The sequence below is a fragment of the Budorcas taxicolor genome, chromosome 22 (genome assembly GCF_023091745.1).
Source record: "Budorcas taxicolor isolate Tak-1 chromosome 22, Takin1.1, whole genome shotgun sequence".
NCBI classification, from domain to species: domain Eukaryota; kingdom Metazoa; phylum Chordata; class Mammalia; order Artiodactyla; family Bovidae; genus Budorcas; species Budorcas taxicolor.
Genome location: NC_068931.1, coordinates 29,450,862 through 29,474,636, shown reverse-complemented (window position 1 = coordinate 29,474,636; position 23,775 = coordinate 29,450,862). Strand labels below are relative to the sequence as shown.

Genomic DNA, 23,775 nt, shown 5'->3' with positions numbered 1-23,775 from the left:
TGAAAGTGAACGGATTTCATGAATCATTTTAGAGGCAGAGGAGACAGAACCTTTGGTGTAGCCTTCCAATGCTGCATATTTTATTCCACTATTATGAGGCAAAAATTAGACTGAATTAAGAATCCATTACCAATTGTGTCACAATCTTCTATAATGAGAACTACAAATGGGAAACTTAACAGGACCAGAAGTGGGCGGAAGATCTCAATCTGGACTAAAATGCCATCAAGGAACCAAGAGGCAGCAACAACAAAAAATGCGACAAGATGTCCAGGACTATTTCAATAAAGAGATGATTTTAAAAAACTTTAAAAAGGAACCTCCCTGGTGGTCCAGTAGTTAAGAATCCGCCTGCCAATGCAGGGAACACGGGTTTGATCCTTGTTCTGGGAACTAAGACCCTTGGGGCAACTATCCTTTGAGCTGTAACTACTGATGCCCATGCACCCTAGAATCTGTGCTCCGTAAGAGACGTCACTGCAATGAGAAGCCCTTGCACCGCAACTAGAAAGTAGCCTCTGCTCGCTGCAACTAGAGACAGCCCGGGCAACGGCAACAAACACCCAGCACAGCCAAAGATAAAATAAATAAATAATTATAAAAAAAGATCATGAGCCACTGAGGTCAGTACAGAGAGAGTTCCAGAAAAGTCCTTGGTCTTAAGAAAGGGTGTAGGAAGAAACACATTCGTGTCCAAGAGTTGATCTGGCAGCAAGGAAAACTTTCAGGGTCACATAAAGAAGATGTTGAAGATTTATGATGAGTTTTAATAAATCTGGCAATAGGTAAGTTTTACCATTTGATATCAAGCATCAATCTAAGTGGATAAAATGAGGAAAGGCCATGTCCCAGGGTACATGGGTTCTCAGTTCCTGAGCAGGGATCAAACCCACATCCTCTGCACTGGAATCTTGGAGTCGTAACCACTGGACCGCGAAGGAAGTCCCAGTAATGGAAGTTAGTCTTTTCTAGAATAACTACGATAATAAAACTTCATTAAACAATTTCTTAAAGTCATTGGTGGGGAGGAAGGGGGGAGAAAAAGCCAACTCAGGTGACATCAAGTGCCCTGGTCCAGACGTTTAGATGCTGAGAAATATCTTGCTTCTTGATTCTATGCAGTCACGACTAGTGTCCTTCTACTTATTGCTATTTCTACCGAAACTCCATGGAGTTGGGTTTAGGTTTATGCCTAGAAAATTATGTACAGTGACATGAAAAACACAATGCTGCAAGAAGAAGATTTACGAGATAATGTGATCAGATAATGTTTGCTGTTCTTGAACATAGCTCAGGAAAGTGAAAGGACAGATTAATGAGGGATTAAGCCAAACATGAATTTTAATATCCAAAGACATTCATAAGCAAGAAACCCTGGGGCATATTTATAGAGCCACTTTAATTAGTCAGTATTCAAAACAGCTTTACATACGAGTCAAGTTTTCAACAGATTTGAAATATGCAGCTTTCCTAAATGAGAGAGTCGAGGTATTGTAAACCAAGCACGGAATTGGATATCAGAGGATTGTGGGCTTGACTTCTGATTCTGCCAGTTACAGACTTGGAGAGTAAATTGCAAAACCTGTTCAAATGGAAAATGGAAAACTCTGATGGGCCCACCACCAAGATGAAACACAACAATGGGTGTGAATGTACTTTGTATAACAGAGAGCGATATATTATTTCCTCAAAGGAGTAAAGAAGAGAAAGAGAACTCATGCTCATGAAATTTGCTCTTTTTCAAGTTAACAGTCCTACCACTAATATCTAGACAGGGTACCTTGAATTTACTGATAATGACTCAAGATCCAAGGATTCTGGGTTCTTCATCCAACTGCTACCCCAACGCTTGTATTAGCAAATGGACATGAGAGGTAACAAATGTACCTAAGAAATACCAGTCACCGTGATCGCTCATGGTTCATACTCATCTCTCTCAGATAATTTCAAAAGGAACTAGATAAGAGCAGTGAGTTTAGACAGTAACATCAAATAGACCTGGATTCAAATCCTACCTCTATCACTTCCCAGTTTTATGAGTTTACAGAATCCTGCCAGGGCTTCCCAGGTAGGGCTAGTTGTACAGAACTCACCTATCAGTGCAGAAGGCATAAGAGACTTGGGTTCAATTCGTAGGTCAGGAAGATCCCCTGGAGGAGGGCATGGCAATTCACTCCAGTATTCTTGTCTGGAGAATCCCATGGACAGAGGAGCCTGGTGGGCTCCTATGGAGCCTACAGTCCATAGGGTCGTAAAGATTCAGACACAACTGAGAGACTGAACATCATCTCTAGGCTTGTTTTCTAACACGAAAATGGAGATGGTCACTGTACGGTATGACAGGTTTCAAAGATTTAAGAGATAACAGCATTTAATGTACTTAGCAGAATGCCTGGTGTGCATTAATAGTACTGATCTTTGGTATCTAAAATGTTGCTTCCCAGGAGATAAAATTTTTCACTTTCCACCTACTGGTCATTCCCATCCTTGAACAGGGAGGCAGTTCCTTATATACACACAGAAAGTCACGTTATTTTACAGCCAGTCATGAGCTCAATGTTTACTGTGCTCAATGACTTCAGTTGTGTCCAAGTCTTTGTGACCCCATGGACTATAACCCAACAGGCTCCTCTGTCCGTGGGATTTTCCAGGCAAGAATACTAGAGTGGGTTGCCATGCCCTCCTTTAGGGATTTTTCTGACCCAGGGATTGAACCTGCATCTCCTGCAGGCGGATTCTTTACTGATGAGCCACCAAGGAAGCCCCAACGTTTATTAAGCAACTACAATAAGCCAGACCCCATGACAGACATCACGGATACAGACGTGAACTAGATATTGTCTCTATCTGCGTATATTTCTCAATAATGTAAGACTCGTGGGAACCGCTGGTGGTCCAGTGGTTGGGACTCCGAGCGTTCACTGTTGTGGCCCGGGTTCAGCTTTGGCTGGGGAACTAAGATCCCACAAGCCATGTGCAGAGTGGCCAAAAGATGTAAGACTCTTCAGTGCAAATCATTGTGGGCTCTGCCCACTGCTGTATCCCCAGTGATTAAAATAGTGCCTAGATTATTGACTGTGCTTGGTAAATGTTTATGAAGTGAACAGCCTGTGCTTTTTCTGCCACAGAAATATCCAAATCTCAATGCAGAAACTACTTTTACTTTTATTTTGGATATCCAGTGAAGAAGAACTGCAATAAAAAAAACATTTTTATCAGTGCAGCTATAACTGGCATTAGGTGTAAATCCTGGGCTCCTCAAAACAATGTTAACGATGTTCTCATAATAAATACAATGACATTCAGCACTTTAGAAAAAAATTCAATGGGCAGCGCAGGTTGGAAAGAATTCACCAAGCCTTTGATAGTGTGATCAAGGAGAAGACATTTGATACTATTCTTTTACTGTATGTATTAGTATTTTCCCCACCATTTAAAATGTAAGATGGTAAGATTTCACTTAGAGATTTAAAAACACTGCTCACCTGGTCTTCTTCTCCTCCACCTTCTTCATCATATTTTAAAATATTATCTCTTACATCATCTTCTGGATCAATTAAAAGTTGTTTGGCCTGGCGTTCTTTATCCCGGCGTTTCATCCATACCACGAACATCAGAACGAGAACTAGGCAGAAAGAGAGTAAAGACATATGGATACATAATTTTAAAAACTTGACTTTATCTAATCAGTCTTCAAGACTTATGATTTATATTCATACGGCTGGAAAACTTGCAAGGCATCTTCTACTCTATTACCTAATCCTAGCCTCACATGCCAAGAAACAAGACAGGACAGACACCCTGAGAACAAGGTTTGGATTGTTCTAGAAACTAGTACCCTACGACTTCACTGAGTGGATGTCTGTCCTCAGTTTTACTATCTGCAAATGGGGACAATAACTATTTTTATCTTTTGCTTTGTCTTGCTGGAGGATAGCCTATGTGTCATATAATGGATTAGAAATTCTAAAAATAACAAAATACAACAGGTGAAATTGCCATTCATTATTTAAATGCCGTTCCATTCCAGTTGATCAGTCATCTTTCTCCTCCCCAAATCAGAGAGAAGCGCACTTATCAAGGAGGGGGAGTGCTTGCCAAGATGCCTTTGCAGTAAACTAGACCTGGATCAGAGACGTGAACTTAAGGATTTTTGACTCCCAAGGGCCTGGGTCTTTCTATGGCGCTGTTGTGCTTTTTCTCTTTCTTGTTCAACAGCATGCTTCAGGTAAGAAGGCCAGGGGATTATTTGAGAACTGAAATAACATCCCTGGTGGCTCGGATGGTAAAAGAGTGTGCCTGCAATGTGGGAGACCTGGGTTCGATCCCTGGGTCGGGAAGATCCCCTGGAGAAGTAAATGGCAACCCACTCCAGTATTCGTTCCTGCAGAATCCCATGGACGGAGGAGCCAGTGGGCTACAGTCCACGGGGTTGAAAAGACTCAGACACGACTGAGTGACTAACACTAACACTTCCTGCTCTGCATTTCTGCACCAGGATTAGAATCATAAATTTTCCAGCTGGTTGACGTTAAAATCAGCACCAATTCATTTTCCTTCAGAATGGCTCAAGTCCTTCTTCATACCACAATCCATCAGCTCTTAAGTTTTTCTTGATAAGGTTGGCATGTATGCCTCTTGTTAGTTGAAATTGAAACATATCCCTAAGTGCACATCTAGGAATGCATTCCCTCTCAAATGTGGAGCTATCAGTTTACATCCTGAAGCAAAAAGATTTAATGACTCTTATTTGAGCACATTTTTATTATTGGCCATAAAAGTAAATATCCTCCTTTTAAAGCCAGATACATGATCTCATTTGCCATTGTTCCAGGACTAAATCTAGCAAGTGGATTATTAGTATAGCATGTAGGTTTCAAATTATAGTCAAAGCAGTCTCCACATAGGAAGTAAAAAATGCTCAGGCTTCTACAGTAATTGCTTAGAAAAAAAAAGGACGGGATTCTAAATTACCAGAACACTTGTAAATGGAGAAAACATAAAAGAAATGGCCAACATTTTGAAGAAAGTGATTGGTGCATAGCATGACTGCACAATAAACTAAGTCCTGCTGCTACTCAACAATACAGCACAGGGTCCAGGCAATTTGTTCTTTTAACCTGCATACTTAGAAGCGGTTCCTAAAGTACTTTCCAGTGGTTAATTTCTTGCATTCCGCTGAACCAAAGACTGCAAAGTATATTAAAAAGGAGCAATTCCTTAATCTAGACTGGCTCTAAAGACAGACAATTTATTGAGCTGTGTAATCATTTCTATTATCTGATGTGCTGTATGAAACACAATCTTGCTATTTTATGCAGCCCATCAGAAACAAATACCTCAATCCCTGCATGACTGGAGCAGGTTGCTGACTGTGCTTTCTATAAAGGAAAGCAAAGGAAAGCAATATACTTATTTTCCTAAATCATCAACTATGTGCCATAAATTCAGACACGAATCCTAAGAGAAGTGCTTCAACTTAGGACTGCCTAATATTTGTCTACCAAGTTTGCTGCAGCTCTGCAAGTGATCAGCATCAGAAAACGGCAACGGGAGTGGAAGAGGTGGGCTGGCTGAGTTTGCTGCCAACAGGTAAGTGCATGCAAAGATGCTCAGGGTTTTCCTCATCCTAAAGTGGGCTTGGCTGTGAGAAATTGCTCAGAGATGGAAGAGAGTTGTTAGATTCCATTGAAAGGCAACAATAAAAATTACTTTTTATTGAGCACAGCTGGTGGGACGGCATAGGGACGGTCTCAGGATTTGTTCTGTCTCTTGCAGAGAGTACTATCAAAGGAAGTGAAGGAGCAAGTGGGCACTGACCAGTTTGGGAACAAACAGTACTATATCCCTGAGTACAAGAACTGGAGAGGACAAACTATTCTAGAGAAAAGAACTATCTAGAAGTAGCAAATGAAAGAGAAATAGACTACGAAGTAGGGGATATCCCAACAGAATGGGAAGCTTGGATGAGAAAAAACAAGCACACTGCCCACTATGGAGGAAACAATGAAAGAAATGAAGAATGAAAAATGTAGGGAAGAAACTAAAAGGAAAAACGAAGATTTTTACGGCAAAGAAAAACTCCTTAGAGAAGAGAGCAACAGAGACATGTTGGCTCCACCAGTTCAAACTCAGATGAAAGCACATGCCTCCACTCCATTCTTTGGGAAACAGGAACCCTTCGTGGCTCCCAGCAGCACTGGCAAAAGCTTTCAGCCAGGATCCGGGATGCCACGAGATGGCAAGAGCCACAATCAGTGAATGTACTGCGGTCCAATCACGTCATTTATATGTTATGTGGCTATTTCAACCAATAAAAGCAAAAAGCTGCTTTGTATTTTCCAACTGTAAAGAAAAAAGTTACTTTGCTAAACATCCTGGAAGCAAAAGGTCTTCAAGCTGAAACACCGGCAAGTACTCACTGAGCAGGATGATGATGCAAAGCAGGATGGCGATGATGGCGCCGGTGCCCAGCCCTGCTCCCACAATTCTATCCACATCTGTGCAGTCACCATTGGAATCACACTGGCAAACCTTCACCCGAAGGATGGAGATATTCGATTTGGGAGGATTACCCGAATCTGTGATTATGATTGGAACTTCGTAGATCCCGGCCTCAAGAAATTTTATTTTTAAGTTAAGCTGAGCAAAATCACCTATACAATAAAGGGAAAAAATATAGTCGGAGAGTTTATGTATCATAATATTCAAAAACACATAGCATTTTCTAGACTGCATGATGTACCGAAGGGTACATACAAAGCAGGTTTCAACCATTCTGCACTGTAAAGTTTTTTTTTTTTTGGCTTTAAGGGCTTTTCATATCTTATTTAAACTTTAAGTAGCTTTTAAAATATATTTAAGGAGAAAGATGATAAATGGACTTTTCATACCGGGCTTCAAAGCCTCTCAGATGCACATATATTCAAATAATGAATCTGTCCTTACCATTAAGCCGAGTGATGGTCCAATTTCTCTTAATAGTCACTGGAGACAAAGGAAGATCAAAAGCAAACGGTCCAGCATTTGGATCAATGTCATAATCAAGTGCTGTGATGTTAATTGAATTGGGGTCCGGAGTTTCACAGATCTCTGCCTCTTGAGGTAAGACTTGAGGGGCATTGTCATTAATATCAAGTAAATAGATCTGCAGTGTTCCCGTTCCACTCATAGGAGGAATTCCTAAAAAGGGAGAAAAATCACAAACCAATGCTCAGCAGTTCTCTCCCTTGAGTCTCAATTACAGTGAAACTCTCAAAGTTTCTAGCTTTCTAGCCCTTATCACTGTATAACCTTGGAAAAGTCTCGTTGCCACAGCATCTCTGCTGTTTTGGTACAAGGCCACTTCTTGCGCCTCTTCTAGGATGACCCTGCACTCCTCCCACTGGAGGTTCAGGCACAGAGGGAGGTAACAACGCGCATGTACAAGACCCCATCCCCACCAGGTGTGGTCCTGTGCCCTTGCTGAACTTACTCTGTGCCCCCATGTGCAGTGGGCTCCTCTAGGCACTGGGGGATGTAAGCAGGCAGAAACCCGGGCTCATGATCTCATGGACCCTACTCATTGATGGAGAACCAAGATGTGTGCATGAAAGAACCCCAGAGTGTTTTTCAAGCCCAGACATAACTCTGAAATATTGAAACAGTCTACAGACCCACAGACCTTGTCTTGGGGAGGAGCCGGATCACTTGCTTGAGAGCATTAGGTTGCACTCTATACATCATTTCATTGCCATCCTATGAAGCTGGTTTAAACAGACAGGAACCTAAGTGTCTCTATAAACTGGTTATGGTTGCATCCTCTTAGAAGTATTGGGGCTGCTAGTGGAGATGGGTCTGCCTGACCCCAGATCCACCCACTATAACATGTTAGCTCTACACTTATCTCATCTTTTGAGTTGGACTCTACTATGTTATAAATATTTATGAATAAATATATAACAAATATATAAACGTAATGGAAATGTTATTATATGTAAACATAATATTTGAATATACAATATATAATATAATTATATTTAACTATATAATATATATATTGTATACACTTAAGAGAATAGAAATACAGGAATTTTCTAAATAAGGCTGCATACTGAGACCCAGAGGCTTAAGTGACCTGCCCAAGGTCACGAAACTGGGAAGATGCACACATACACTCCTCAGGACAGGACAAGGAGAAATCTCTGTGGACCTCTCTAAGGAATACGGATGGTTCTGAGAGCAGGGAGGTTAAGATGGAGAGGTAGCATGGCTGTTTACAATATTCTAATACTGTGGTTTAACCACGAGGGCCACTATGTTTCCCTATAGTTTGAATTACTTTCATATTTATTATCACATTTCATATTATTTGACTCTCATAACGACTTCACAGAATAGCAAGCAGCAAAAACAATGATCAATAATGAAATGAAGGCATAGAGATTATAATGGCTTGTCCAGACATTAAGAAGCAGAACTGGGGCTCTAAATCCAGCCTTGTGATTTAACGTCGAATGCATTTGCAAAACATCACAGCTACACAGATTTAACTGCTCACTTCTCTCATATCAAACACCCTTTCAATTAGGAAACAATCCACCTTGGTGAATGAAAAATCTGGTTGTAACTCACAACTCACACATATACATATAATTTTATAGCTCTTTAAATCTCAGCATAATGGTGCAAGATATATTACTGTAAGTTTCAGGGTGGAGAAAGCTACCACTTACAGAAAATGTAAAACAGACACAAATGCTCTGCTTTGATGTGAAATGGCAGAAGTGCTTCCCACCAAGTTTCAACTCTAAATATGTGAACAGTAGATCTCACATTAGAAAGGATAAGAAATATTGCTTTGGTCTTGTCACCTCGTAGATTTATAACAGATAATGATCTCATTGAATCATCTTATACAGGATTAGGAATGGTTCTTTGAAACTGTTCTTATAAAAAATGTTGACAGGCAATGTTTTTCAAACTGCACATCTTGGCCACCAAATAGCAAAAGCCTACTATTTTTATTAGATGCTAACATTCACAGTCCAAAATTAAAACTGTTTCAAAAGATGGCTGTGATTTAGTTTTAAAACTATTTACACATCATAGAAATAATTACTTGAGTGTATAGTTTGTGCCAGGCACTGTTTTAAAAGTTTTATGTATACAAGCCTTGTTATCTTCCCCTGTACATGAGTTACATACTGCTACCATTATCCGTATTCAACAGAAAAAGGAAATGGACAGATTTAAAACCTCATTGCTAATCCTGCAGTTAGAAAAATCGTATAAATGGAGTCTGGATCCAGGGGGGAGGGGGAGGTCAGGTGGAATTTCAAAGCTTCACTCTTAAACCATATCATATTGAGACCTAAAACGAGTCCAATTCCAGTTTAACGTAAGTCACTTTTATGTTATAGATCTAAAGAAAAAGGTGTTATCTATTAACCTTGGCCATTTAGAATCCAGAAGAGACCAAGAAAGAAAAACAAAGATGCTAAACTATATGTTTATGTTTTTCAAAACCAACATTCTAAAGCTCAAATATTCAATGATTTTAACTTATGCAAGAAATTAAGAGTTTCCTAGACATGGCAGACTACAGTTAGAGAACTAGAGGAAAAATGCTAAAGACAGACAGACTGATGGTAGCAAACATGCTGATTAGAAGAAATCTAAAATGACCACCTCGAAAAACAGTGTGTCGGCTGTGCCATCAAGGTGTAGCAGGGCAGAACAATTACAAAGCCCTGTGATCACAATACGAGGTGACCACGGAGGGTGTGAGGACCCTGGGGCGTTCACTGCAGAAGATAGCAAATACAGAAAGCCCAAAGGAAATGAAAAATAGAAGCTGGGGCCTCAGAGGAGGGAAGGTCATTGGCGCCTTAGAAGGAATGAAATTTGGGTTTCCTAGAAAACCTCATTTCCTGATGATGCATTTGTGATGAGGCTCTACTCTCTTTAACAACATCCAGGACAAATAAAGTGACTATATTTAATTACGTACCATTGTCAGAAGCAAGGAAAGTAGCATTATATATATTGTTTTTCACATTCGGTGATTCTCTGTCCAAAACAGCAATGGTAGTTATCTGACCATTCACAGAGTCTATTTTTAGCCAGTTGGCAGGATCGGATAATTTTGTGTACCTACAAAATGAAAGTGCAATAAGTTTATTTCTTTTGACATGAAATTTAAAACAGGAAGCTGATTTTTCTGGTTTAGTCCCAGACACAACCAGCGTGTTAACTCGTATTTCTGTAGGTGATGGTTGGGACAAACAGCTGTAATGCAAGCATTTCTGTGGCAGTGGTTTGGGAGGCAACATGGTTTGTGTGTTGCATGGCTAGGCATGAAGTGAACGTTACATAGGTGGTAGGGGGAAAGATGAGGAACTCAGTTTCTGTACTGTGGGTTGGGGCTAGGGCAGATTTGACAGGTCTCATTATGAGCTCTTATCTAGTTCATAGGAGAGCAACGGTCCATATAAAATAGTTCTAATATATCTTCTAAGTGAGCAGTAGCCCTAATGTATAGGGCTTAAGAGAAATTATAATAGAAGTTGATTTTCTATCACAGAACACTCCTTAAACATTTACTACCTTATCATGGTGGGGATTCAGTCACAGTGAGGTGACCACCCTCCTCTCCCGGCTCCCATAATCCCATTTATCCTAGGATCGCCCACCTGGGCCAAACCTCAGAACTATACCCTTCAAGGGGAATCCTGTGGTCTGAGTAGATTTCTCTGTATTTGCTTACCTCCTTTTTTATTTGGGGTGGGGATGAGCTTTTCAAACTTGGATAACCAATGTATGAATTGGAAAACATATCCCATTTGGAGAGGTAAAAAGTTACATGAGTTCAATACACCTGTTCACTAGCTATTCATCTGTCTTGATTCCAGTGTACAGAGAAATGAAGAAGAAGATAAACAGTTATCTGTTATCAACAGTACTGAAAGGAGTTAAATAAAATATGAGCTAATTTTAAAAATTACCATCACCAGCGATGGATAATAGTCATGTGGGGTATGCTCTGCCAACCCTCATCATGAAGGATAAATTAGATTTTGCTGAGGCTGGAAATCTTTACAGATATATTTTATAAGTCCTATAACCACTGTACAGGTGAGGGATGAAAATAATTAGCTCTTATATCTTGGTGCTGGCATGAGTTTTCTTTTCTTCCTGATGTATGGAAAAGAGATAAATGGTATAAGCTTTCTGAGACTCTCCTATTTACTCATGGGAGAAGCTTTTTGTGATGGTTGGCATAAAAGCACAGGGTAAATTATTACTAAAGATGTTTTAAAAGGAGCAAGGACAGAAAAAAGAGGCTAACTTCTGTTTCTTTAAATGATAAAAGAGTAGATCCATTTATATATCTCCTGTCTAATATACTTATTGATCCACTGAAAAAATTTCATCAAATAATTAAAAATAATCTTATAATAAGGAATATGGGTGCTAATGAAAATTTCTCACCCAAATGGTGAAAAAATTTTATGCACAGCATAGAACATAATGTAAATGGCAAAAACACCATAAATGGCATTTGATACCTAATATTTTGCTGCATATATCGATCTGGGTCCTGAGCAGTAAACGTTGTTAACATGGTACCGGCGTGAAGGCCTTCTTCTTGGCGAATGATCTTTGGATTTGGGGCAAAATAAGGATTTTCATTCACATCGATAACTGTGACAGACACAGTTGCAGTTGACTGAGGTGGATGCTGAATACCCTTGGCTAATGGCACTTGATTTTCTGCAGCGACAGTAAGGACATACATCCTATTTGTTTCAAAGTCGATTGGCTGGAAAAACCAAAAAAAAAAATTTTTTTTAAAGGAGAAACCATATTTTTGCAGGAAATAAGAATATTTGCATTTTGAAGTTGATCCTTCTAGTAACTCCATTTCTAAAACATTAATTTTTTATTCACGACACCATATGTTCCTCTCAAATTTCTGGAAAACATGCATTAGCATGGCCAATGATTGACATATTTATCACAATGTAACCTACTTCTACAAGATGTTTATGTACCTTGTGCATTTCAAAGACTTATGTTCACAAAATAATGCTTATTACTATTGCACACTGCATTTACTTAGCTACATCTAAGAACTTACATATTCTTAAGAGCAGCGTTGTTTACCAAAAAATTTTAAAAAAATACTAAATAATCTGGGATTAAGTGAGAACATGATGGTCTAAACTGTACTCTCAAACATTGGTACAAAGACCATTCTTCACCCAGGAAAGCTTTTAAACAGTCTGCAAGGAAGTGGACAACACAAAAATTAGAAAGTGTGATTTTTTTTTTTTCCCACAAAGCTAAACTTTTCCTATTTAAAAGTTCATTCATAATTTCAAGTATACATTTTAGAGTACACACATACATACAATTAAAAAATAGTGTTCATAGGTAGAAGGACTTTTTATTTTTTCCTTAGTTGGCAAACTAAATCTATGGCTGTTTTCCAAAGTAATTTTGAGGATTTTACTGGTCTGTACAAATGCCAGATCTAAGCATGCCACTCGAGATAAAGGCAATGCACAGATAATGTAAACATTTGCTCTCAAAGTTTCACTGAATCTCATTGTCAATAGAAAGCGTACCAGGAGTCAAGTGACCAGACTGGACTTTCCCTCTTAATTTCATTGATGGTCTTCCAGTTAAGATACCCATAAGCATTACTGTGAGTAATATTAATAGTATGAGAAAAAGAGCTCTCCTGCCATCCTGGGGAGTCTAAGAAAGACCAAGGGCAGAAGCTACTGAAAAAGTCATGAAATTAGCACAGACCACACTAGCTTCTCCACCTAGACCACCTCCTCAACTCTGATTCAAAAGTTTAAGTTTTTTTACTCTCCCTCTAAAATCCCCAGTTCAACTTCCCTTTCTGAATTATTTTAAACAAGACAGCAAAGAAGCCAGGAAATACTACAGAATTCTTTTGAGTGAGTGTACTAGACTCATGAAACATCGCTGACAATGTTCACTTATCTAAAATCTTTGGAAAAAAGTGAAACTGTTAGTCACTCAGGCATGTCTGACTCTTTGAGACCCATGGACTGTAGCCCTCCAGGTTCCTCTGTCCATGGGATTTTCCAGGCAAGAATACTAGAGTGGGTTGCAATTTCCTCCTCTAGGAGATCTTCCCAACCCGGGGATTGAACCTGCGTCTTTTGCATTGGCAGGCAGATTTTTAACCACCAGGGCCACCTGGGAAGCCCAAGAATGTTGGAATGGGAGGCAAAGAAGCAAACTCTTGCCTGGGTGGGTAGAAAGAGATGCTCACTTCACAGAGGTTTTCCATTAGCACTGTCTATTTGCTACACATGAAGGTAACATCCCTTTTACTTCCAGAATTCAGCTTTGTTTTACTTTTTGACAATGAAAAATTAGAAGAACCAATTTCTTAAAAATGGCATTTAAAAACGGCAAAGTAAATTCAAAACCTTTTAAGAGCGTAGGCCCTCTCATCGCCTACACTCATCTACTTATACACTGGTGGTATTTTCTGGTTTGTTCCCTAAGCCAATACTCTAAAAGCAGCCTGTAGACATAAAAATAGTATGCAAGTATCAGTTGGCCATCAAAACTCTATGATGCGGGACTTGCCTAGTGGTCCAGTGGTTAGGTTAAGACTCCCAATGCATGGGGCACCAGTTCAATACCTAGTCAGGGAACTAAGATCCCACATGCCAGACAGCACGACACAGTCAAAATAAATAAAATAAAGAGATGTTACATATATGTGTGTGTGTATATATATACACATATAAAATTCCACAACATAACACTAACACATTCACTGCACTGACTGTTAACACTGCTGAGGATTGTTGTATCTTCACTGTTAAAACACCTGGATGATTGAAAATCAATCATATTCCGGGGAGAGAGTGAGACTACGTTGGTCTTGGCATCAACATAAGTAAAAAAGAACAAACGTGACTCCCCCAAATACATTAACTCTGATTTAGAGAGGGGCTTCCCCGGTGGCTCAGATGGTAAAGAATCTGCCTGCAATGTGGGAGACCTGGGTTCGATCGGTGGGTTGGGAAGATCCTTAGGAGAAGGGCATGGCAACCCACTCCAGTATTCTTGCCTAGAGAATCCCCATGGACAGAGATGCCTAGCAGGCTGCAAAGAGTCGGACGTGACTGAGTGACTAAGCACAGCATAGAGACGGTTGAAAGAAAATGTCCTGAGTCAATACGAAACTAAGGGGTGGGAGGCACATACGGTCGTGGCCGAGTGGCCATCAGAGAGACCACGGCACTTACTTTTACTACGGTGACTAAGCCGTCGTTGCTGTTGGGGTCAGTTTGAATGGCAAAGCGGCCGGCGGGGTCTCCACCGCTGATTCTGTAGACGGCGTTCCAGGCCGGCGTGTGGGGCTGATCCTTATCTGTCACTGTTAGATTAGCGACTATGACATCCACTCTGTTTTCAGGGACTTCACCATAGAACTGCAAGGAAAGACAAAGCTGATTCAGAGCAGCGACGGGCACCCCTGAAGGACGGCGTGTCTCGATGATCACACTGCCCGGATTTTACTGCCCCATTAAATCTTTATTATCCACACTAAGCGAGGAGATTAGTAATGCAGGTAATCACAGCATTTATGTTTGACTTTAAAAATACTATAACTCCGTGCAGCCCTCAAATTATTTTTTTTCCAAATTATGTTATAGTTTCATTAAAATTAAAATTAATTTCATTAATAGTAAATTCTGTGGGTATGTGGATGATTCATGAGTGGTCGTCAGAAGGACGGACTTGTCTGAAGGAAATCATTTTAGCCAAGAGATAATTATCTGCTGACAAAGTAGCATCAATCAGTCACATGGTTTGTGCACCTTAAGATATTTATAAATATTTTGTTAAAACAGCCTAACGTCTATTTAGGGCATTTCTTCCAGGCAGGATGTTTTAATAACTTTATCAGTGGACTTGGAGAGGACAAAAAATAAATTAGTTTGGTGCCTCATTTAAAACTCTGGTGTAAATGACAGAAAACATGGGAATCAGTAGCCATTCTACAGTGAGGTAAGTTCCAGCTCTATCTAACACATCTATTATTCATGACGAAACTTCACGGTAATGAACCATAGGCCTCGCGCTCTGCGAGCGACAGTCTGTACTTACTGTCATGGCAGTGAACTCCGGAGGATTGTCGTTGACATCCGTCACCGTGATGACAGCCGTGGCTGTGTTGGAAAGGCCATATGTGGGATTGCCTTCCATGTCTGTAGCTTGAATGATTAACGTATACTGTTGCACTTTCTAAAAAGACATAAAGAGAACAACTTAAATGAAACGAATTCCTCAAGAAGACATCACAGTTGTTAGGTAAGTGGCTCTTGATTACACCCAGAAAAGCACGGCATTATTCACTCTGATTAACAGGACTTGAAATTTCCCAAGTGGAGTTTACTTTAACTTGTGAAGCACAGGTCTGGTGCTTGTCTAGAGAGATTTAACTGGATGTTTTCACCTCGACTGGCGGAAAGGAACGTGTGGCAGATGTGTGAAATTCGCTGCTAAGCCGAAATTTCCATCTGGTTTCAGTGTTTCTTTTTCTTCCAAACTTCACAACACTGTCATCAAGCATTTGAGTCATGTAGTTTGTATTTACTTTCTCAGATGTTAATTTCTACCCAGTTCAGGCTACTAAAAACAATCAAGAAACTTGAGAGGGAGAAGAAAGCATATATAATTCATAAAGTATATATGCTTTCCTTTTATATATCTTTACATATGTTCCTTCTATTATAGCAAACTTGATGCAGTATTTTCTTCTAATTTCCTTCAGAGCACACTATTTACAACTATAGAGGAGAGATATATTGTTAAATGAAGTGAAGACCAAAACAAAGGGTTTCTGTTTATATTCTTCATCTTGGGACCTAGTAGGTATTTAATAGTTGCCCCCTCAGTGGACCTTTATTTGAGTACAACACTCACTGAGTCCACAGACCTATGATGAATATGGATATATTTTCACATAGATGGTTAATATCAAATTTGTGTCACTGCTTTCAAATACCAGATTGAACTTTTTAAAGAGGAGCCAAGGTCAGTTGTAATGCACCTAATAGAAAAATCCTGAGCATGTCTGAGAGTCTACAGCACTGGCTGACTTAGTTTTATACTAGGAAAACCTAAACAAAACAAACTGGAGGAGGGAATGGCAACCCACTCCAGTATTCTTGCCTGGAGAATCCCATGGACAGAGGAAACTGGCGGGCTACAGTCCATGGGATCACAAGAGTCGGACACGACTTAGCAACTAAACTAAACCAAACAAAACAAATACCTAAGATCATTTGAAATCTCCATGGAAATTGGCACAGATAAAAAATATAGAGATCATTAAAAAATGCTAAAACATCCTGAACAATTAAACTCACTTCTTCATACAAAAAAATAAATGGTCACTGCAAAGACCATTTCCCTTAATTCTAAGTATAGCTCACATTATGAATGACCATTCTTGAGGGATTTTGGGAGCTGTGAGAGAACAGACACAAATTATAGCTTTTGCTTTAGATGTTTGTGGGCAAGGCAAAGAAGGGCTAAGAGTGAAAGTCAAACCTCACACATTCAATTTTTAGCCTGCCCACCGCTATGCCAATCTCTTAGCAGTTGTTTATTTCCATTCCTTTTCATTTGTCTTAAAAAAAAATACCCCACTTTTTTGAATGGAAGAGAGAAACAAAGGAATAGGGCTGGTTGAGCCATTTTAATTTTTCTTAACCCATAAGCCCTCACCATAATGCTTACATAGACTAAAATATTTCTCAATGATTTCCATTCCCAATCAAGAGTGTCATTTCAGCTTAATGCTCTCATGGTTATCAAGAGAATTTTGTAGGGTATTCTGTTCAACCTCCCAGCTGAAAGTCATGAAAAATAAAAAAAATTGTTATGACTTTGAAATGCCATTTTTGTTGGCTGTCATTTTCAGAAACAGATGAGCATTATCAAAAATATAAATATTTTTACCGAAGATAAAAAACATACATCGGCATTATCTGGAGATAATGGATTTTGTTAATATAATATTTTACAAAGATCTTTAGAATTATATAAGTATAATAGGCCCAATTTTCCACTGAGCTGAAATATTGGGATCAATAGCTAATACTTGAAATTTCCTACTGCTGCAAGCTAGTCTTGAGAATTCTAAGTTACAAAAGAACATTGTTATTTCTAAAATACAGTGTTTCTTCAAGTAAAGAAAAATGACAACTTGTTAAATAACATAGTCTGAATTTAACTGCCTGATTGGTAAAACAATTTTACATTTAGTAAGGAAGACACGACAGTCTATGTTTTACTACCAAACTATTTAGAGCTCTTGCCTAATTTAGTCACTGGGCCTCTAGTTCTGAATGACTGACATTTAGATTTCATAAGAAGTTGATTTCCCACCCTCATAGTCCTGTGTCTGCTCAAGGGAACTTTGCTTAAAAACATTTCCTTGCTTTCTGTTCTAGAAAGGATAAAATCTCAACTCCTCTCCTTGTGGTCAGTTCTTCCAGCCCCTGACTCCCCTTTCCCACCAAAGCTCTCACTTTCCATTTGCTCACCCCATATCTTGAGCTGTCTGTATTGGGTTGGCCACAAGGGTCATTTGGGTTTGACCATAAGATGGCACTGACACACACAAATGTTTGGCCAACCCAATCTTCAAACGCCTGTCACATCTCTATGCAACTGCACTTGCGTTTTCCTCAGCCTAAACCACTGTTTTACAACTGGGGTGATTTTGCCCCCTACCCTCATCATCCCCAAGGACATCTGTCAATATCCTGAGACATTTCTGCTTGTAACAGCTGGGCGATGCTACTGACATCTAATGTGCAGAGACCATAGATGCTACTAAACACCCTACATGCACAGAACAGGCCCCCACAACAGAGGCTTATCCTGTCCAAAAGGTCAATAGCGCCAAGGTTGAGAAACCGTGGCCCAGAACATCCTTTCCCCTTTTTCTGAGTCTGGCAAGCAGGAAGCTTAAAGTCACCCCAGAGATGATTTCTGAAAGTCCTTGAGGAAGAGTTCTTTTCCAGCTCAGGACATACCTCTATCACTGTTTCCATTTTAAGAGGCTGTTATTAGTCTGTCTGTCTGTCTTCCCCAGCTACATACATGTACACAAATCCCTCCTCAGGGTCACTGCTTTGCAGATGTTTATGCCCCTAGTATAGAATCTAATGCTTGCCACAGTATAAGCAAGGAACAAATGCTTTTGAATTTGTGGCTGGATGGATGAATGTATGAGAAGCCTTGGACCTTGTGTGCTACTATAAGAACAATTTCAAGTTTGGGAAAAACCATCTTATTTACATGGTTAGCTATCATTTATTCATTAAAATATATACCAGGAGCATAAGCTAGCTCATTGTTTCCCAAACTATGAAACTGATTCATATGCCATCTTCTCAATTCTGTTATATCCTCATCTTTCCACAGCATGAGTCACTTACTATTTATCTTGACAGGAACTCTCTTTTAAGAAACGATTTATTATAAAAGTACTGTAAACAGAAAACTAGCACCACTGACCATGAACATGACTAAAAATAAAGCCGATACAATGCTTGTGCTCTGGCAGTCTCTACCTGATGGAGTAAGCATCTAAAAGACTTGGGGCTCTCTGGCTTTCTCTAGATGTATCAATTAACATCACTATACTTGTGCAGCATACATTTGACACTACAGCACTGAACTAGAGTGCTCTAAGTGAATGAAGAGGTGAGAACATTCCGTCATCCACTTGGCACACATTTAATGAATGTCTACTGGATGCCAGGCAATGTAGCATTTACCTGAATAAAATAATATACAAAACCAGAGATAGCCTTGCTGCCATTAAGAGCAAGAGACAAATGAAAGCGACAAATATGAATGGATCATGTGGCTAAATGTGCAATGCAACCATAGTAAAAGCAGGAAGAAATGATGGGAACAGTCTTTAAGAGGTGCATCTCAACCAGTCCTCCAAGCCTAGAGGGAAGAATAAATGCAAGATGAACTTGGTGGGTAAACTGAGAAGAACTTGATTAAATCAATCAGGGGACGGATAGCAGGGCACAATGAAGTTGATCGTGATCTTGGGAAACTGGGGGGGGGGGGGGGGGCGCTGGTCATGTTGGAAATTCCTCAGGAAGCACAGGTTTAGGGAGATGACAGGTTTGCTTTTGGATGCATTGGGTTAGGGGATGGACAAGTAAGTAATAATATCATGAGATCCTAGGAGGGAAGTGCAGGTTTGTGACCCTGTTCAAATTCTTAAATGCAAAGTCCCCAGTTCCCTCATCTGTGAGGTAGGGCTGACAGTACTATCTACCTTATAAATTTGTAGGCTAAACATTTTTTGAATGCTTACTGTATGCTGGCATTGTTCTCTGGGCCTTGATAATAAAAAATGCCATCTATTGAGAATGAGCACTAAGTATGAGCCACACTTTATGTTGTGTCTCAAAATAAACTGATAAGGCAAGTGGACTATTTTTATCCTCATTTTACAGAGTAGGAAACCAAGGCTTAGTGGAGCAGGGAAGCACCCACTGACATGAGCTGGAAATAGCAGAAAAAAGACTTGAATCCAGCTCTCTCTGATTCCAGAGTCTGTACCATTAACTGCTGCACTATGTGAGGGCTCCCCAATAAATGCATGGCCTGAGTGTGTCCTGAGACAGGGGAGCAGGTGGAAAGCCAGATTCCAAGGAGACCAAGAACGGGTGACAGTGAAGGGCAAGTATGGCTGCCCTTCAGAGTCTGGTGTTGACACGAAGAAGAAAATCTAATAACTTGAACTTTTCTTCCAGGTTTCTGTTCAGGGTGAAAAGAAGAGGAACACAGGGACCTCATTGAATATCAGGAGCTGGAAAGCAGATAAGATGTCCCTGGAACACAGTCTGTATATCTGGAGGAACACAGGCCGTTATGGGTAGGAATCCCAGGGAGGGGCTGAGGGCCAGCTCTCAGAGAGCGGGTATTAGCCCGCTCTAGAGGAAGATGGCAAAGGAATCTTCAGGCAGAAGAAACAACAGACAGAACAGAGAAGCTCAGATCTGTACAAGGACGGGCATGTGGTTGAATGGGCGGAGGCCATCACTGGCTTCCTAGCAGGAAGTAAAGAATTCTAGGAGCTCAGACTAAGGAAGGCTTTGGGACCAGCATGCTAGAGGGTCTGGGGCACCACGTTGAAGAGCTCTGACTTCAGGCTGTGGGTCCTGGAGAGCCCTTCAACCAGAGGGGAGACAGCTGGTCGAGGATTATGAAGGAACCAGTCGGGTTTCTAGGAAAGACCCTTCAGGGGAGGCAAGACCAAGACCAGAGAAGACAAGAGAACATTCTTTTAGGAAAGAACTCAGAATTGAGAGCCCAAGTGAACGTATTACTTGGCTTGGAAAACAGGAAGTGTAATTCTTTCACTGTCATGAGAAAAAATTATGAGAAGTCAAAGTGATGTGATCACCCACTGGATGTTGAGGCTAGATCTGTGATGGCCACGGGAAAAGGAGAGCTAACATGCACTGGACACTGTGCTGAAGGCTATATGCTTCGGGCTATGTAATCCTTCCAATCATCCCATGAAGCAGATGTAATATTACTACCTCCCTTTACAGATGGGGGAGCTGAGGTTTCAGGTTAAGACACTAAAGGTCAAATAGCCCATACCAGGCAAAGCCAGAATTATTCAAACCTAATGAAGCAGAGGGTAACTCATCAGTAGTCCTGACCAAAAAGGGCAGGAGATGGACATATAAAAGCTGGAGAAAAGAAGAAAATGCCAGGAATGGTTACCACCAAGTCAGGCAACAAGAAGTCAGACTGATAAACAACGAGGCCTACTATAAAGCACAAGGTGCTAGACTCACTGTCCAGTAATGAGCCATATACATGTGTGCATGTGTGCTCAGCTGCTCAGCGTGTCTCACTCTTTGCAGCCCTATGGACTGTAGCCCACCATGGGATTTTCCAGGCAAGAATACCGTAATGGTTTGCCATTTCCTCCTCCAGGGGATCTTCCCCACCCAGGGATAGAACCTGTGTCTCCAGCAGCTCCTGCAGTGGCAGACAGATTCTTCCCACTGAGTCACCTGAGAATCCCCAAGGGGCTTCTCTGGTGGCTCAGTTGGTAAAGAATCCGCCTGCAATGGGGGAGACCTGGGTACGATCCCTGGGTTGGGAAGATCCTCTGGAGGAGGAAACAACAACCCACTCCAGTATTCTTGCCTAGAGAACCCCATGGACAGAGGAACCTGGCAGGCTCTAGTCCATGGGGTCGCAAAGAATTGGACATGACTGAGCGACTAAGCATAGCACGGCACGTTTTATACATACATACATATATATATATATATATATATATATATACACACACACACACACACAAACACACATATATATAACTGAATTACTTTGTTGTACAGCAGAAATTAACACACTGTAAAACAACTATACTTTAAGAAAATAAAATTTAAAAATATATTTAGAAAACGAAAAGATAAAAAGTAAAAGAAATCAGATGGAGATTAAAAAACTGAAGACTGGCGAGTGTCGTGGTGAAGCTTTAGGTCTGTAGAACCCCAAGAACTAGCATTTTTTAAAACCTGGAGATGAAAGGAAATTAAAAAGCTAAATCGCAGTAAGCATTTCAATGATTAGGAGTTCAATCCCTTAAAGGTGTCGTCCATCTCGGGAGGATGACAACGGAAATGACTTTGGACAGAAAGAAAACTGTGAAGTCTAATAGAAATAAAAGCATCTCCAGCTTACATGAGGCCTGGAGAAGTCAGCATAATTTATCCCTGGCCTCAGGCAGAATTACCATAAACCATCTGACATAGATATATTTTGCCATGTTAAATGACTTTCAGAAAAGGAAGGTTTTCCATTGTTTTCCCTAGTAACTCACTGTTGTGTTTAATAGCGTCATTGTCAAGAAGCAATTTCTCATGCTGTATCTAACTTGTGATTCTATAGCTTTGCATTCATGTCCACTTTCATTTCATCGGGTTGTGCATAGTTGCTTCCGGCCACTGCAAGATATACTTAACCAAAGTATAGCCTGATTTGCAACTTTCACCCCCTAAACTAAATACAGTCTCTTTGATTTTTAAATACGGTTGGTTTGCTTTGACAAAGCTATCTTTCATTCTCTATGCCTCTTGCCTTTCATAAAACAGCCAGGCTAAATGTGATAGGAATAGTACTATATGAAAACAAGATGAAGTCCCATTTCTGTATCTCACAATGAGAGTGTGAAATGAAAGAGAAATATTAGGTTTGGGAGATGAGCTATATACCTCCTTAGGATGTGAGCAGCCTGGCACTCCTGAGAATATTAAAAAAAATGCTATATTTTCCTGTAAAATACAGTATTCATGCTGAATCTATTGACATTTAAGAATAGTATTTTATACAGCAATGGAAGAGGTGAAAAGATATACATGTTCCAGATATCACTGAACTAAAGGTGCTACTGCAAAAGCTAAATTTCAGCAATCTCTGGTGCGAAATATTCCTAGAGCAAGAGCTGTTGGCACCTGGGAGTTAACAGGCATAAATACCATACTAGCCATCCATCTGACTCCTAAGGAAGGCTCTGGGCTCAACTGTGAATTAAGTAATCTTGATTGGCTCATATTACTTTATTAAAGTGTTGCCACCTCTATCTTACGTACATAATGAATTGAAATAGTAATGTTTTCTTTGATCCAATTCCAGTGGATGCTACTTACTAAGACAAATAAAATGCCATAAAAACCGAGCCCTAAAATCCTTGTCAATAATATTTATGATGGTAGGTCTAATGTTTCCTTTTGATACGCATAATACGAGGTCTCATTAATGATAGAAGCTGGCTCAGCTAGAAACCTACAGGCACAGATCTCTATGAGTCGGCACTTTGATAATTCACTCACACCATGATTACTGATGGTCAACAATGACCTTGAGAATCGCTAAGAAAATGGCTAGAACAGAATGGAGAAAGAGTATAGGAAAATTCAGTAGGGCTGGAGTTTTCAGGAAAGGATATAAGCAGGGCTTGAATGGCAACGTGAGGAACTGGAGGGTTCAAGATCAACAAAAACAGGCAAGATGTTCCTGGCAGAAGGAATCATGAGAACAGAACACAGCAGGATGCCACAGCGTGGTGGGCTCAGCTCTGTCAGAGCGAGACGGCCCGTCTAGAAGGAATGAAACACCTATTCCTTCTCAGACTGTGATCCGCCATAACATTTCAATACTGTCAACACCGTATGCCTTTACAACAAAGTATATGCCAGAAGTGTGTTTCTCTGTGTTTATAACTTTAAAGCCCTGTCAGTGGAACGCAGGCAGTTCTTGGTGTTCAAACCTGTTAAGTTCATCTTAAAGAGAAGGTGATCATCTCTTCTGTACTACATCAAGGATTACAAAAAAAACCTCATCACACGTGTCATTTGTAGCCTCTTCAAAATACGAATGTTAAAAATTATCCTAAATGTATGTACGCTTGATTTGGGCACGATTTTAAATTTAATTTCTCATCAAATCCTTTGAGTATGAGGGAAAACAGAAAATGCGAAGAAGTTCAAAAAGTAGATACCAGAAGTTTACTGGCTTAACTTAGTCAATGACCACCCTAAATATTACATGGACCAGCAATGATTTATCCAGTTTACAGACATCATTTAACCAACTTGAAATTCTGTAAAAGAGTACAGTCGATTTCTTCATGACCATGAACACATGAATAATCTTGTGGAG

General features: G+C 40.1%; 1 protein-coding gene across 1 annotated transcript in view; it reads right to left on the bottom strand.

The window, feature by feature from the left end:
• CDH2 (cadherin 2) overlaps positions 1-23,775 on the bottom strand; it is a 238,397-nt gene that overhangs the window by 29,361 nt on the left and 185,261 nt on the right. Inside the window, exons 8-14 of the mRNA XM_052660373.1 lie at positions 15,151-15,288; positions 14,286-14,471; positions 11,550-11,803; positions 9,992-10,134; positions 6,949-7,182; positions 6,423-6,656; positions 3,486-3,625 (exon numbers count right to left, since the gene is read on the bottom strand). Of these exons, the coding sequence (XP_052516333.1) occupies positions 3,486-3,625; positions 6,423-6,656; positions 6,949-7,182; positions 9,992-10,134; positions 11,550-11,803; positions 14,286-14,471; positions 15,151-15,288 (1,329 nt within the window). The remainder of the gene's footprint in view (positions 1-3,485; positions 3,626-6,422; positions 6,657-6,948; positions 7,183-9,991; positions 10,135-11,549; positions 11,804-14,285; positions 14,472-15,150; positions 15,289-23,775) is intronic.